Source organism: Microchirus variegatus (genome assembly GCF_963457635.1).
Source record: "Microchirus variegatus genome assembly, chromosome: 7".
NCBI classification, from domain to species: Eukaryota; Metazoa; Chordata; class Actinopteri; order Pleuronectiformes; family Soleidae; genus Microchirus; species Microchirus variegatus.
Genome location: NC_139808.1, coordinates 19526548 through 19542209, shown reverse-complemented (window position 1 = coordinate 19542209; position 15662 = coordinate 19526548). Strand labels below are relative to the sequence as shown.

Sequence of the window (15662 nt, the reverse complement as noted above, 5' to 3'; positions counted from 1 at the left end):
GTGTGTGTGTGTGTGTGTACGTTGAGACTTGGTTGAAGGCAGCAGTCATGAGGCTTCTTCTCAGAGACAATCGCTTTTCTTTGTCAGTTTTTCGGGCTGTTTCCTAAAATAAACAAGAGAAGAAAAACTTTTTTAATGAAACCTGACACATAAGAACACTATTGTGTATTTACTGCAGCAGGAAATATTCAATACCACCACAGACATTTCATAAAAAATGGACGCTGTCTTCTGGTTTGAAAGGTGAAGCTAAGGAAATAGGTCTGAAGTGGCCGTTAGCCACCAGGGGGAGACTCCACTGGTTGCAACTTATTTCTGGGTCAATAACTAGTTCATTACCCACTCAAAACGTGCTTGTCGCATTTGTCGCACTGATATCACTTGAATTTCTTATCTAAACAACGTCAAAGTCGGCACCACACACACTTGTGTCCTGAGTAAGTCACCTGTCGAGTTTGAAGCCTGTCCAACGATAAATGGTCTTTGCTTTTAGTGCCTGATCACTCAAAGCTACTTTAAACTACAGCTTTGTCACTCACACATTCACTCAGCACATCTATGTGCAGCAGATTTTTTCGATCACACATGTCCCCATATGTGTGATAGATGTGATTAATTGCCAGATGTATGGAATATCTGTTGGTGCTGCATCCTGTGTATGTGGGGGACGCTGTGTGAGAGGGGGACTGAAGTGTCTTTTTATCTATATATCTGTTGCATATCTACTGATATCATCTTCTAGTTCTTGTCCAAACACTGCCAAACTGCACACACCAGTGCCCTGGGTAAGTCAGCTGCCAGGTTTGAAACTGTTGGAGAATTATGTAATTAACAGACAGAAAGACAGAAGTTCCTTGAAGGACTTCATGTTTAAAAGCAAATAAATTAAAATGATGTTCCCATTAGTGGAATATTGAAAATAATACTGTATTTATACTGTATGTGTCATGCTTTATTTTCAATGGACAGCTGTCAGTCACACTGGTGTCCACTTATACTATAGTGTAAGTGGACACCAGTGTGACTGACAGCTGTCCAGTAGATGTCTGGTTCCAGGTGACATCTATAAACTTCTGGCTGTCATGGCGCCGGAGGCTTGAAAATGTGACTTTGTTTAACCCTTCTGTTTCCATGCCGACAGGATTTGGGCATGCATACTTCTCATTACCATAACTGCTAGACTGTTTGTGATATCTAGAAAATTCAGAAACTATGGACTGGCGATCTGTCCAGGGTGTGACCCCAACTTTCACCCTATGTCAGCTGAGATTGGCACAGCATCCCCCTGTGACCCAACTGTGGAGGATAAAGTGGTAGAAGATGGATGGATGGATACCGGAAAGCAGAGTAACAGAGCTGTGCGCCCATATACTTGTCATAACTGTATCCCTCAGGACGACCGTCCAATCACAGACAAGATTCACCAGTGCGTCACACATTTGTGACTGTAATTCTTAAACGGTTAAATAACTACCAGATATTGAAAGTGAACATTATCTTGGAAAAGGGGGCATTTTTGGACAATTCTACAGCCATAAAATCAAAAATAAACCCATCATGATGGTCATAAGAAGGTTAAGAACGGTACATATTCATACACAGTTTATGAATGTGCCTTTACCTGTCAGACATGAGGGCTCCCATGGACAGTGAGGCGATGGCGCTGACAGCCTCGCTGTCCGAGTCTCGTCTCAGCCGCCGTCTCTGGGCCTGCAGGTAGGACAGGCCCACAGTGTCGGCCGAATCCCTCACACTCTGCCAGTATTCACCTGCAGGAAGTGAAGGGATGGAACGGAGGAAATAGGAGAGGGGAAGATTAATGGCCTCAGCCGCTGGTATTTCACTGTTGTTTTCCTCCTGAATGGTTCCTTCAGGGAAAGTGTCTGCACTGCATTAATAAAAGAGCACTACTTGGTGTTTGATCCAGCAGTTGTAGCTGTTTGATGTGAATATGAGCATTGACTGTGGTATAAACAGCCCGCGGTCAGAAAATCCATGTCGATTATATCAGAAAACCTAAACTCACATTCAATCTCTTCTCTGCAGCTCTAGCGGCCCCCGAGCACCGTGACACATGATGGAAGTAAAAAATCAATCAGTGTTTGCAAAATATGTTTGTCTATAAGCAGAGCATGTGTGTGTTCTGGCTGTGCATGCAACTCGCATGTATTTCACCCGGGAACTAAATTATGGGCTTAACATTCTTGTGGCTTTGCAAATATTTTTAATTAATCTAATTTGGTTGGGATAACATTTGCGCGCAATCAGGAGGGGATGTTGCGAAGGTCGTGTGCCAGAGAAGTGTTTGAAGATAATTGGAGCCAGGGCGGACCGTGTGTGTGTGTGTGTGTGTGTGTGTGTGTGTGTGTGTGTGTGTGTGTGTGTGTGTGTGTGTGTGTGTGTGTGTGTGTGTGTGTGAGTGTGTGTGTGTGTGAGTGTGTGTGGTGGTCTGTGTGTGGGATGGCTGGAGGGAGGGATGGGAGACAGGGATGTAAAGGAGGAGAGATGACCAGGACTGATGAGGAGACAGTGGAGAGATTGCTAAGTGGAAAAATCAAAAGACTAAAACGGACGTGAATAGGAATGTGAAGGTGAAATTCTGCCCGACAGCTTGAGGAAACAGAAGAGAAAAATCACTTGTGTGAATTTCAGATGATTAGCCTCTAATTTTCCCACACTTAACAAATATTACATTCATTTGTTTTTGTCAAATCACAAATGTTTTGATGTAAAATACTGGCAGAAGGCATGGCTATTAGCTGGAACAACAGTAACTGGTGCTTTTCTTTGATCTCATCTTCAAATACAAACATCAGCCAATAACAACTCTGCTAATTCTAATTATTTCCCGAAAAAAATGTTGATCTTATATGTAAAGGTACAGTGTGTAAAACTCAGCATTAATTTAGAATGACTGGGGAAATTTCATGTTACAGTTGAATATGAGGAGAGTTTAAATAATTGATCTTCAATTTCTGCCAAACGAAATTAATAATTCAACTAAATCTCAGACACTGGGCCTTGAAAAAGCCTTTTAACTAATTTCAAACCAGCTGAAGTTTTTACAGTGTCTTGACAGCAACTTTACTGTGATGTGTATCTGTTTCTTGTTAACTGTGACAAGTAGATATTAAAACTGTCGTGCAAACTTTTAAACATAAACAAATGTCCATTCAAGACTCAAACTATTGTCAAATGTTGATTAAGTCGAGGAGCTCCACACGACCCTCTTCTCTCTGTGTTTCTCAGCTCTGTCTCGATCTTGTGATGCTCGGCAGCATTCCCATGCTGCATACAGGAAGTGATTTCAAAACATTTCAGACATTAATTGTTCTGCTCAAAAACATATTTGGTGGAATAAATGCTTCACGTCTCCAGCCGCCTCTGCACTGTTGCTGTATACATACAAATGGTCGCTTTGAACAGGGCTCCCACACCTTGTTTGACATCAAATTTAAGGATCAATTCTTCAAAATTAAAGGACTGAATGTGCTGACAAAGCTTAAGATGACGCCTTGCCCATGGCATCCACTTTTATTGATTTACAGAACACTCTGCATCTGGCCAAGTGATTGTCCTTTGGATCTTGTGCAAGCTCAGTCTTTGTAATCTTCCTTGGAATTTGCATGTCTCAGGCATCACGTAATTTGCTCTCTCTCATCTCATATCAACTTACACTACCTTTCAAAAGTTGAGGTCACTCAGAAATGTCCTTATTTTTGTAAGAAAATCCCTTTTTTCAATGAATAAAACACCAAATGAATCAGAAATACACTCTATACATTGTTAATGTGGTCAACGACTATTCTAGCTGCTTACGTCTGGTTTTTTAATGGAATATGTACATAGGTGTATAGAGCACAGCTGAAAACACTTTTGCTGGTTCTTTGAAGAAAAAATCAGACACATTTTCTGAAAAAGTCAGAAATCTCAGAAAAAAAATCTCTCTTTTTGTTCAAATTCCCAAACTTTCAAGGATTTCAAGGATCTATAGTAACCCAGTATAAATAAAGAGACACATACTGAAGGTGAGAGTAAATTATAACTACAGGTTAGATAAAGAAAGACGTTGGCCACTTTATAGTGGTACACAGTACAGCTAATAAAGTGGCAGGAGTGGAACCTGTTGAGATCTTCTGCTGCTGTAGCCCAAAGTTTGGAGATGGTCTTCTTCAGACCTTGGTTGTAATGAGTTACTGTTGTCTTTCTATCATTTCAAGCCAGTTTCAATCTTATCTGACCTATATCATTAACAGCGGAGGTTCACCCGGAGAGCTGCTGCTTTGCTAGATCATTTCCCTGTGATCGATTCCCTGGAAACACTAGAGATGGTTGTGTGTGAAAAGCCCAGTACATCAGCACGTTCTTTACTTCTTCTGCCATGTTATTCGCTGATTGGATATTTGCCTTAATGTGAAAGTTGAACAGGTGTACCTAATTAAGTGGTCAGTGAGTGTCAGTATTGTGTTGCAAGTCTCTTCTCACCTTGAACCTGGATGACTCTCTGCAATGATTGCACAGCGTTTTCACACGGCGTCTGGTCCAAGGTGGACTGGGACAGAGGCTCCACCTGGGACACAGACCAGAATACAGTGGGCGTTTAAAGGATTGAACGTACTGAATTCATCAGTGAAGCTACGCACACACAATTATCTCAAACACACACACCTCCATGCCCAATAAGGCGCTGACACAGGCTTCAGAGGCGTCACAGATGGCTTTGAGGTCGTGTCCCCCCTCGAGAGCCAGCACCACCCGACCTCCAGCCAGTGACATGAGCTGACGGGTGAGGAAGCCAAAACCTGAAAACAAATACACAGGGTGAGCCACACATCGACTGGTCAGTCATTATCTTCACCAATGAGGTTATGTTTTCTGCTGCTTTTGTTTATTTGTTTGTCTGTTTGAGAGCAGCATACCTTAAAAGAAGGAAAGGCCAGATTTCATTTTCTGGTGATGTAGATTATGGCCCAAAGCAGAAATTATTAGGTTTTGGTGGTGATCTGGAAACACTCAAAGCTGTTTAAATCTAAACAAGGGTCCATTACATTTAAAACATTGACAATTAAGTCTACATAATGCTTATTAAGTCAGAAATGTTATATCTCCTGTCACCTGGTGACATTACCATGCTGCACATGGAAAGTGATTACATAGTAAGACATTCATGCTGTATACACACAAACAGTCCATAGTCAGGGCTGATAGTTTTAGTTTTGTTGTACAGATGAAGGACGCAGCACAGGAACACTTTGACATTGTTTCTGTTCATGTAACCAAACAGAGACAGGGTAATGACATGTACAACTAAAGTCACACACTGCAGCTTTAAGGCTGTTAGTTCACCTGAAAATACCCGGTGAGGAATAATCAAAGCAACACAATTCCATTACATGTCCCACCAAGTGAGTTGCTGTGTGCTAATTTTCTGCACTCAAACGTCATGAAGAGTTAATATCAGAGTAAATTTTACAAAATAAACCTCATGTTAAAAAGTTAAAGTAAACAACAGTTCATACAAGGCAGATGTTAACTGAAAAAAGAGCTCAGATACACAAAGAGAATACAAAATAACTGACTTTTTTTTGTAGAAGAATTCTCTAATAACTTGTATACCTTTGTGTATACGACTTTGTTAATGCATGTAATCAAAGGGCCAGACTGAGTTCTTACACTTGGCTGTGACTTTGTAGCCTCCCAGCGATGGCGAATGTCCTTCGACGGCATCAAAGCCGGCAGACACCAGCACCACATCGGGTGAAAACTCGTGGGCGATGGGCATCACCACGGCTCTAAAGAGGAAGAGAGAAAACAACACGCTCTAAACCAAATACTGAGTCCTTTGTTACATCAATTCACACTCTGCTGTTGCCCAGCACAGTACAGTAAGATATGTGTTCCACAGGTGTTCATGATTTGTGAGCACAATATAATAATGAGATTGAGGAAGTCGTTGCGTAATTGATTTAATATCAGAAAAGACTGAGAAAGATTATTATGTAATTAGTGCAATGAAAAGCATTTTGAGTTGCCTTCAAACTACAAAAATCGCAGCAAAGTTGCCGTGATTGATTTGCAACTGGAACATGTGTATGTTATTGGGCTTTTTTTCTGGGCCGTTAACTGCAAACATTTACTCCACTGCAAACTCCCTCCATTTGAAAATGATGAAAGATAAATTATCAAAGGCTGTGTTCCAAGTGCTTGATCTCCGTTCTTGATCCACTCCTGGTTAGTAGCCAAGACTAGAAGGTGGGGTAGCTCCCAGGTGTGAACGTGTGCAACTGTGAAACAAAGGAAGCTCGAGTGTGTGCTGCAAATCTTTCCCGGCTATATGCAGATCAAGAAGAGAAAAAAAAAAACGCCGTCACACAAACTTTACGTAGGTGGCTAATAATGAAGAGTTTCTGTTTTTGCAAGTGACACAAGCAGATAAAAATGAGACCTTTGACATATCTGTGATGTGACGCCCACAGACTGTATACTCCACTTAGAGTTGACCACTTTCCTCGCTTCTCTGCTCTCCTCCTCACTTCCTCTCGTCTCCCGCTGCCAGTTATTTAGCAAGAGCGCATGGCCCATGCCGCGTTTGATTCTCTCTCTCTCTCAGCGGCAGTTCAAAGGCGCTTGTGTGCGTCTGGTTCCTATTAGGAGCTCGTCCCTCTTCTCACGTCACTGACAGCCAGCCATCTGGGATCCATTGGGCCTAATTACGCCGCCTTTGGATTCCCTAACAATGCACCCCCCACTTCTTCTCCCTCTCCTCTGCTGTATTCTCCTCTCCTTCGTAGTCTGTCATTTCTCAGTAGCCACCTAGAAGTGCACATGGAAATATGTGCATGCACCCATCCATATTATTCAAGGGCTAAAATTGACACATACGCATCCTCTTCTTTTGAAAAAGGGCTGTTACGTGTGTGTGCGGTGCTACCGGTGATTACGCTGTTCTGACCACTTTAGTAATCCTCCACACACAGCATCATTATACTTAATCTCACTGCATCGGAGCTTTCTCCTGATTGTACTTATGTCCCACAGCATCATCTCAGCCGCAGTATTAATCCTGTCACTAATACACCAAAATGCAGAGAGGAAGCCGCTACACTCTAGCTTGTTATTCTGTCCCATCCAAAGAAAACACACAATCTGGAAGACTGTGTTGTTTGGATCATATATTCACAATGAATTAGAGAAATGGCAAGACTTAACAGACATAAAAGTGAATTCATCACACGTTCAATTTAGTCTGTATAGTGTGTTACGTGTGCATTTAGCTGCACCAGCTCAGCCCCAGAATCATGACAGCGTTTGTTTGTACAGAAATTCTCTCTGTGACCTTTCAAACATTTTTCTTACTAAAAGAAATCCTAAATCTCTCACTGCTTTCTTTATAAGACAGCTGGCAGTGGCAGTTAATATAGGGTTGTTCCTCATGATAACATATGACAAAGGTCATTGGCTGGATATGCATCACGGTCATGACAGCTACACAGTATAGGCCTCAAACCACCGGACCACCAGGACACACCACCACAGCGCTTTGATATAGGGAAAAAGTTCTATACTGTAGTGTGGTTAACTGAGGAAGTTTTACACATGAAAACACTTGCCATTTCCCAAACTGAATAAAAAAAAAATACCAAAACCAGACGCCTGCACAGGAAAGAACCAGTTGTCTCTTAATTGGCATTCAGGCCTCCAGTAAACACTGGACTTAGTGTTTCCAAGTCTGCCTATTGGGTGTATGGATTTTTTACCAGTAAGGGTTAGCTCATTAGCATCTTTCCTTTGACGAGGGGCCACCCACTGTGTGTGCTGCACGCAGCACCATGAAGAGCTCGCATATTTTTAATCATCTGGTGGCGAGCCAATGTTGTGGATAGAAACACAGTTCATTACAGTGCAGAGCAGAACCAAAGTTCATTCTGGAAAATCGCTTCAACCAAATGGAAAGTGAGGAAGAGAGAAGGTGTGTTTCACAAACATATTGGTGTGTGTGTTTTTAAGTTTAAAACCTGTTTAAAACCAGCAGTGTTTTAGCCATTTAACAACGTTGTATAGTGTTTTTTTTTTTTTTTTTTTATGGAGGTACTGACACAAAGTCAGCACTGACTCCTCTGTGAGTGTCCTCTGCTCTGAGAACCACCCTGAGACACGGACAATGGCTCTCACTGAAAACATGGCTGCCAATGGGGAGACTCACCTCATAGAATTTACATCTACTCAAGACGAAAATCTTCTTAAAGATCTTAAAGATATGTTTACCACATTTTCTTGCCATTAGACAGGTTTGTCAAACTGGAAAATTAAGTCTCTCTCCTGCACCAAAGCCCATAGAAAAATGTTAGTGTTTTTATCTCATGGAGACACAGACGATGCTGGTATATTCCTGCTTGTTTGGTGATTTTGTGGTATGAGGTAAATCTAATCAAAGGATTTCAAACACAGAAGTCACAAAGTAACACTTTTGCACTTACTGATTGAGGCAACAATGGATCAACAACTCCTGTGAGCTGTGATGAAAAATCGTGTTGTGAGTGAGTGCTTAACAACGTGGCACAGACTTAGACAGATATAAGAGGTGAATATTTAACCATGATTTCAGTGAAAGCGAGCAGTCCTATCTTATGTCCCTTCTCAGCACAGAAGTCCACCAGGGGGCATGCACAGCGCAGTCTGCACTGACTGTGTCAGTGTCTCATGCAGCCACACTTACACAAAAACCTCAACTATCACTGTAACACTGACTGCTGCCAACCACGTTTCAGAGGAAATCAGGAATCAGGTATAAAAGCTACTTGAGATGCTGACCACGTTCCATTATTACACTACACAACACTTGAGCGTTGTTTTAAATGCAGATGTGAATTTAGGACGTCCAAAATCTGAGAGAGGGGTAAAAGCAGGAGGAGAAAAATAAGGGCTCAGTTTATTCTCTTGGCAAACACTTTTCATTCAGTCTGGTAGAAAAAAAATGAATTTGCCTAATAATCATTTAAAAAAAAAAACAAAAAAAAACTTTTATGCTTCTTCTTGACTTGGCCATTTTCTCTGTTTTTATAAAAAGCTAATAAAATTTAAAAAAAATTGTATTAACTTAACTGGCTTAAGGGTACGTTATGTAAGAATTTAACCGTATTAAGTCATAAAATGACCAGCATATGTCATCAGAGTATGAAGAAGCATATTAAATTAAAATACTGGCTTCACTGATATAATACAGCCAGTTTATTCACACTCACAAACTGTTTATCTTTTGTTGGTTTTTTTTGTTTCGGTCCTCTGCACCAGCGACCCAATAACACAGCATGTAATACTTGGAAATACTGGTTGCCAGAAGAGTAAGTGAAACAGCGAGGTGCAGCTATGGGTCAGAAATTCGGAACATTTCTAAACCTAAAAGGCCTCACTACCCCTCTCAGAAATGTCCCAGCCAGAAGAGAGGCCAAACGAGGCTCTGCAGCGTTAAAATGTAGATGATTGAAATAGTGGAGAGGAAGTTGAAGACAGATGCTGGTGTGGCTCGTTTTCACCTGGACAAGGAACCTGACACTCACCCTCTCTCATTCTTTTTATCAGTAGATGTTTAAGTATTTGCTGGGATCAATAATATCCATCGGCAGATGGATATACCTGTATTTATACATATATACATATACATACATATATATGGGTTAGGGTTAGGGTTACACTTGTACAATCTTGTGCTAAGTGACCCAAAGTGCTAAGTTGACCCATATAAGGTTCTTCGGCTTGTCCTCATAGGAGAACTATTTTTGGTTCCAGGTGGAACCTTTAAGGTTACACAAAGAACCCTTTTAAAACCCTTTATTCAGGAAAGGGGTTTTAAAGGGTTCTCTGGATCAAAATGGTTCTTACTGGAACCATTAGTGTTACCAAGAACCCTTGAAAAACCCTTTCTTCGGGAAAGAGTTTTTCAGAAGCAAATGGTTCCAGGTAGAACCTCAGCCCTTGTAGAAGAACCCTTTTGGAACCCTTATTTCTAAGAGTGTAGACTGTTATATTTGATTCAGGGATGGTTGTTCATCTGTTTTAATACACTTTTAAAATGGCATCTTTTGCTGGGTTTTTATGACACAATATTTATTATGACCTTTTTGTATCTTGCACCTGGCAAATACTCCTTATTACAAAAAAACTCAAATTAACACTAGAACTAATTACAACTAAACTAAAAGGACTCTTCCAATCTTCCAGGACTCCCTTGAAAAAGAGGTTCTTAATCTCAATGGGACCTTCCTGGTTAAATAAAGGTTAAATTAAAAAAAACAAAAAACTAAGCATTTACAAAAAATACACTCTTTAATAGCAAATACACTTTAAAACTAATTAAAACTAACTCATTTTAAATACAAAAAGTCAAAACTAAATAAAAACTAAAACTAACTATCCAAAACTGTTATAACCATGTGCCCAACTCCAGAGGTTGTTTAGTCTCTTCTGTAGTGAAATTAACAGAATATTTTTCAAACTCACCAGCTGTAGATACATTCTTGATATCTGATAATACATTTTAATTTTAAAGCCAATATCTGCTGATACTGAGCCGATAATATTGTGCATCCCTAGTGGAAACTTTGGCAACTTTGCTCCACAATGTTTTGAATTGGGAATACAGTACCTGTTTCAAACACTGGTGGCTGCTGTTGTACACATTTTACAGTATCACAGTTTCACACATAATGACAATGAACACAACACTCCTGACAGACATTCGATATAAAGATAACAGTTGAATAATCGGATAAGGGAGGAGAAAGAAACATAATTCTTTTTGATTGGATTACATTTTGAACAGCTTCACTGGGCTCACGTGTGTTTTGTTACCAAGGTGAGCCAAAAGCAGCTTAACAGCCAGCTACCGACTGCACCCATTATTTACAGAATTAAGTTAGAATTTGTACTGGAAGAGTTTGCACAAGAGGGCAGAGGAACATACTTCCCATTCCTCTGATGATCCAGAAGATGCAGCATGAGATCAATACAAATAGAGACAGGTTGAACTGAATAATTACCTGAATGCAGCCAGGTACTCAGCATCTCCCATGGGTGGGTTCAATCCTCCTGTCCATCCTACATTTACGTTGAAGCCTTCACCTGCACCTGCACCCACCTGCAGGAAGAGAGGAGGCCACAGAGAGGGAGGAAAAAAAAAGCTAATGAGTTCCAGTCAGAGTTGAAAAACTATGTGATGATGACAGATTTCTGTCAAACTCAGCACGGCTGTTGCAAAACTTTGCATTGCAGCAAGAGAGGCAAAGTGACTGCATCTATTTAAGGCAACACCAGGGAGTGATTATGATTCCCAAATGAAAGACGGATGGCTATTAATTCTACACCACTGTCCCTCCATTTTGATTTTGATACAATTTGTCAAAAAGCCTTATAAATCAGTTCAGCCACAACAGAGCTACACCCGTTTCATGGTTCCCAAGCTTTAAACTACGGCTTTACAGGAAAAATATTTTCCACTTTGCAAACACTGCCTTAATGTATACTGTATGTGGTTAAATGTTCTATTTATACATTAGAAATGCATGCGTTTGTATCCAATACATCCACACATGTACGTTGCCTATGCAGAACTTTATAATATGACACTTAACTTTATTGTCCCTGTAGGGAAATTTTGTCTTGGACTCAAGTGCTGCACACCTTAATCAAATCAAATCACATCAGGTTTATTGTCAGTTTGCTTTACACACCACAGTAGTGCAGACAAAAGAGACAGCTTTTCCACTGGGATCTGTGATAGACTAATATTGTGGGACAAAACAATAACAAATTGGCAGTATATGTCCATAACATTACCAACACTCATCCCTGATGAGATGTATTTAAGGTGACAGTCGCATATGTTCCAGTTAAAGTGCATATACTACTGTGTGTGAAGCTAAGAATATGAAGCACTTAGAAAAGATTTAATATAAAAGATTAAGGTAATTAAAAGTTGGATAGTAAAAATATAATAAGTGAGGTGATAAAAATAATAAAAATGGTAAGGTGTAATAAATTGAAATGCAGCTCCAGGCTAAGCAGTTTTACTGTCTAATGGTTTGGGGAATGAAGCTGAATAACATGAGCACAAAACAACACCGGCTGTAGTAAACCACATGATTTGCACAAAATCCACTTTGCACATACTAATATTGCTCATAACACACACTGCACACACCTTGCCGTTAAAGCCTTATGGTTACATATTTTTTTTGTATGTCAAATATCATGTAAAACTAAACTGGCACCGTACTGATTTACCTGTACATAAAAAAAATCCCCTGCATATGATTTTAGAGGAATTCTGGGGCTGGTGTTGATGGAGCTCCTCTCAGTTTGACCTCACACATTTGAGGCAGAGTTAACGGAGGCTCGGTTCTTGGAAAGAAGGTCTAAAAAGATTCTTGCCTCTCTCTTTGTAGTCCTGCTAGCAGCCATTTAGCTGCTCTCTCAGCCCTTCACCATCAGTCAATGTGTCAGTTTGAGGGGAGACTGAGGAGGTTGATTGACACACTCTTGGCAACAAGGCGTGGTAATTTCCTTTGTATGTGTGTGTGTGTGCACGCGTGTGTGTCTGTGTATGGGTGTGAGAGGGTGTTTGAAAGAGAAAGAATGCTGATGAGCATCACAGAGCGTCTGTCTCCATTCTTCTCTCAGTGGACGGGATGTTCACAGGGCAAACGAAAAACACATGAGGCCTCCTGTCTTCTGCCAACTAGTAATGTACCCGCATGCACGCGCGCACACACACACACACACACACACACACATATAAATACACACATTCCTGCTGCTGCTCCAAGTCTCTTGTGCTCCTCTGTCCTGTTGCTCTCTTTCATGTTTCAAGGGTTGCTGGACTGGATTAGGTCTCTGATGGTTTCTGTGTGGTACTCTGCACTCTCTGTTTTAGCTATGACATCACACCCCGACCCCATGGTGGGTTATATACCTACACGGTGGGACAGCGAGACTCCAGAGGTTTACCACACAGCTCAACAGAGGTCGAGGAGCCACTTAAGGCGAAGCCACATCCAAGTCAGCAGAGCGTTTTATTCACCGTCCCTCATCAGGGGATTTTATGGGAAAACATTGACTATTTTATCCTCATTATTGTGGGGGAGGATGGGGGATTATGAGGAGAGGATCTGAGGGATTGAATGGGTGTTTAACACCACCACGGGTTGGGGTCAATTCATCTGACTTGGGATAGTCATCACACTTTGGTTTCTGGTAGGACCGCAGGCAGAATCCACAGACATCTCAATTTCCTGTATGCAAACACCGGCGAGCAATTCAACATATCCTGTTGTGAAGTTTTCCAATTCAAAGCCATAAACTCCTTCAAACACAACGATCTAAGGAGTTAAAAAGCTACAGTGGAAACACGAAGCGCAGTGGGACCGGCTCATCAGACACACATTTGAAATTTTATCTTGATTCAGTCAAAATGTTTTCTTGCTAACGAACACAATGTGACAGTGACAGAGGAGAAAAGTGAAAAAGCAAACACAATACGACTACAGTATGTTCTGAGCCAGTAAAACTTACTTTAAATCCCATTAAATCTATTTTGATATGTGCATAAAAACAACCCTGAAAGGAAACTTTTAGAAAAAATGTTGTAATAGAGCTTGGAGGAGGCAGAAAAGTCGGCTTATCGATAAAAGGTTAATGTTAATAAGAGAAAATAAGAAAGAAAATTGCGTGACCGAAATGTTACTCCAGCTTCGTGTTAGACACGGACAATACAATAACAACAGTGTGTCTTTGAGAGTCAAAGTAAAATCAGAAAATGTTTTTATCCGTCCAGAATCTACTCGCCTATTTATAAAGCTTTCGCACGTGTCATCCTTAGGTTATTGTGTTCCACGCAGAGACTCACAAACACCCAGACATCACTATGACGACACAAACAAAAGCAGAGAAACACAGCAGCATTGTTGTGGAGGAATGTTTTGTCACTACCTCACTGGGATGTCCACTACCGGGAAAGAAGTTGCCATCGTCGAACCGATGTAGAGAGATGTACAGCACGCTGGGGTCGTTATAGAACGCTTCTTGGGTGCCATTGCCATGGTGAACATCCTGGAGAAGGATTGGATTTCAGTTTTATAAAAGCTTCTTAAGCAGATATTTTTCTATGTTAAAGCTTTTTGGGGAAGAAGATGGAATTACAACGGCAAGAAAGTTACTTAAACACGGCATTATTTCAAGAAATATCTTAATTCGTAATGCTTTCACAGAAATACATTAAAAACGGAGAAAAAGGTGTGGAGCATGCACATAAAGCTTGCCCTCTGTGTACAAACCACAAACACGTCAAATGAGTAAGAGGTGAGGCTACGATGTCACCGTTTCCTAAATATGCATATTGGTTTCATACACATGAACCCGTTTTCCATAGCATTTTGGGGCTCCAAAAACGCTGGTTCCATGTGGATAAAAAGCCGATACGATACAAAAACTTTGCAGATTCCCTTCTAATAATAACTATAATAACAAATTCTCAGGTGTACTGGCCCTGGGACTAATGTCTTCAGTGACTGACCAATTTGAGCATACTTGGTGTCCTATCAGTGAAACAAGTTTGGAGGTTTAGAGCTACTTTGACAGATAAAAACACTATAAGATCTTGATTCTTTAGAATAAAAGAAAGCATTTATTGTTATGTACAGTAACAGTAAATTCTTCTGGTACAAAGAAATTGAAGAAGCCTCATCTGAAGCGCAGAAAAGACATGCCATGGCCTTATTTATTACACACAAGATAAACAGAGAGGAGCAACTGGCCATGGATCAATATGTGCACACGTGTGTGACTCTTTGTCTTCTCAATGCATATGTGTGAGTTCAGATCACACATGGAGACCAGAGATACGACTAAATCAACTCATTAATAAAGAGCAGTGCTACTGTACAAGGATGCTGAGCTTCTGAGGCCATGTTTGTGCCAGTGATACACGTGCATGCTTGCGCATGTGTGTTTTTTCCTGCCCATATGGGGACCAGTGATGCTTGTCATGTGGTGGGTCCTTACCCAGTCCACGATGAGGATCTTGCTGACGTTGAGTTTGTGTTGGAGCTGCTTGGCAGCGATGGCTACAGAGTTGAAGAAACAGAAGCCCCTGTGGACAAACACACAGGAAGAAAGAAAGGCAGCCACATGTTATTATGGGGACATCTTCACTTAATTAATATCATGGAATCACCATATGGACCTTTGGAACCTCAGAGACATGTCTCCAGTTATCTGGCGTCATGTGGTGGCGATTCAGAGCAGGTTATGACCAATCACAGCACTGACTCCAGGGTACAAGTCAAAGAGGGGGAAACTCCTGCCACGTCAACATTTACTTCTAATATCTGGGAAATGAGGATGTTTCATTTCAACTTGTTTTGCGCCTCTTTCACTGCTGACACACAAAATTCTCTTTCATTATGACACAATTAAGCTGAGTCGGAAAAAAAAACCCTGCATTCCAGAGAAATGCAGAAAACCACAAAAATTGTGATAAACAACAGTAAAAGCAAAGCTTATTTTTAAAACCCACTCCACATTCCCAATCATAATATAGTGTGAATTGCTGGCACGACATGTGAGATGACTTGAGAGCGATGAACTCACAAGTTGGCACAGAGGTTCCC

General features: G+C 40.9%; 1 protein-coding gene across 1 annotated transcript in view; it reads right to left on the bottom strand.

Moving 5' to 3' along the window:
- The window catches only part of LOC310929928 (histone deacetylase 7-like), a 32440-nt gene continuing 16778 nt past the window's right edge, over positions 1 to 15662 (bottom strand). Inside the window, exons 17-24 of the mRNA XM_083892797.1 lie at positions 15055 to 15142; positions 13984 to 14103; positions 11037 to 11134; positions 5674 to 5792; positions 4669 to 4802; positions 4486 to 4570; positions 1622 to 1769; positions 1 to 103 (exon numbers count right to left, since the gene is read on the bottom strand). Of these exons, the coding sequence (XP_083748923.1) occupies positions 61 to 103; positions 1622 to 1769; positions 4486 to 4570; positions 4669 to 4802; positions 5674 to 5792; positions 11037 to 11134; positions 13984 to 14103; positions 15055 to 15142 (835 nt within the window). The 3' untranslated portion in view covers positions 1 to 60. The remainder of the gene's footprint in view (positions 104 to 1621; positions 1770 to 4485; positions 4571 to 4668; positions 4803 to 5673; positions 5793 to 11036; positions 11135 to 13983; positions 14104 to 15054; positions 15143 to 15662) is intronic.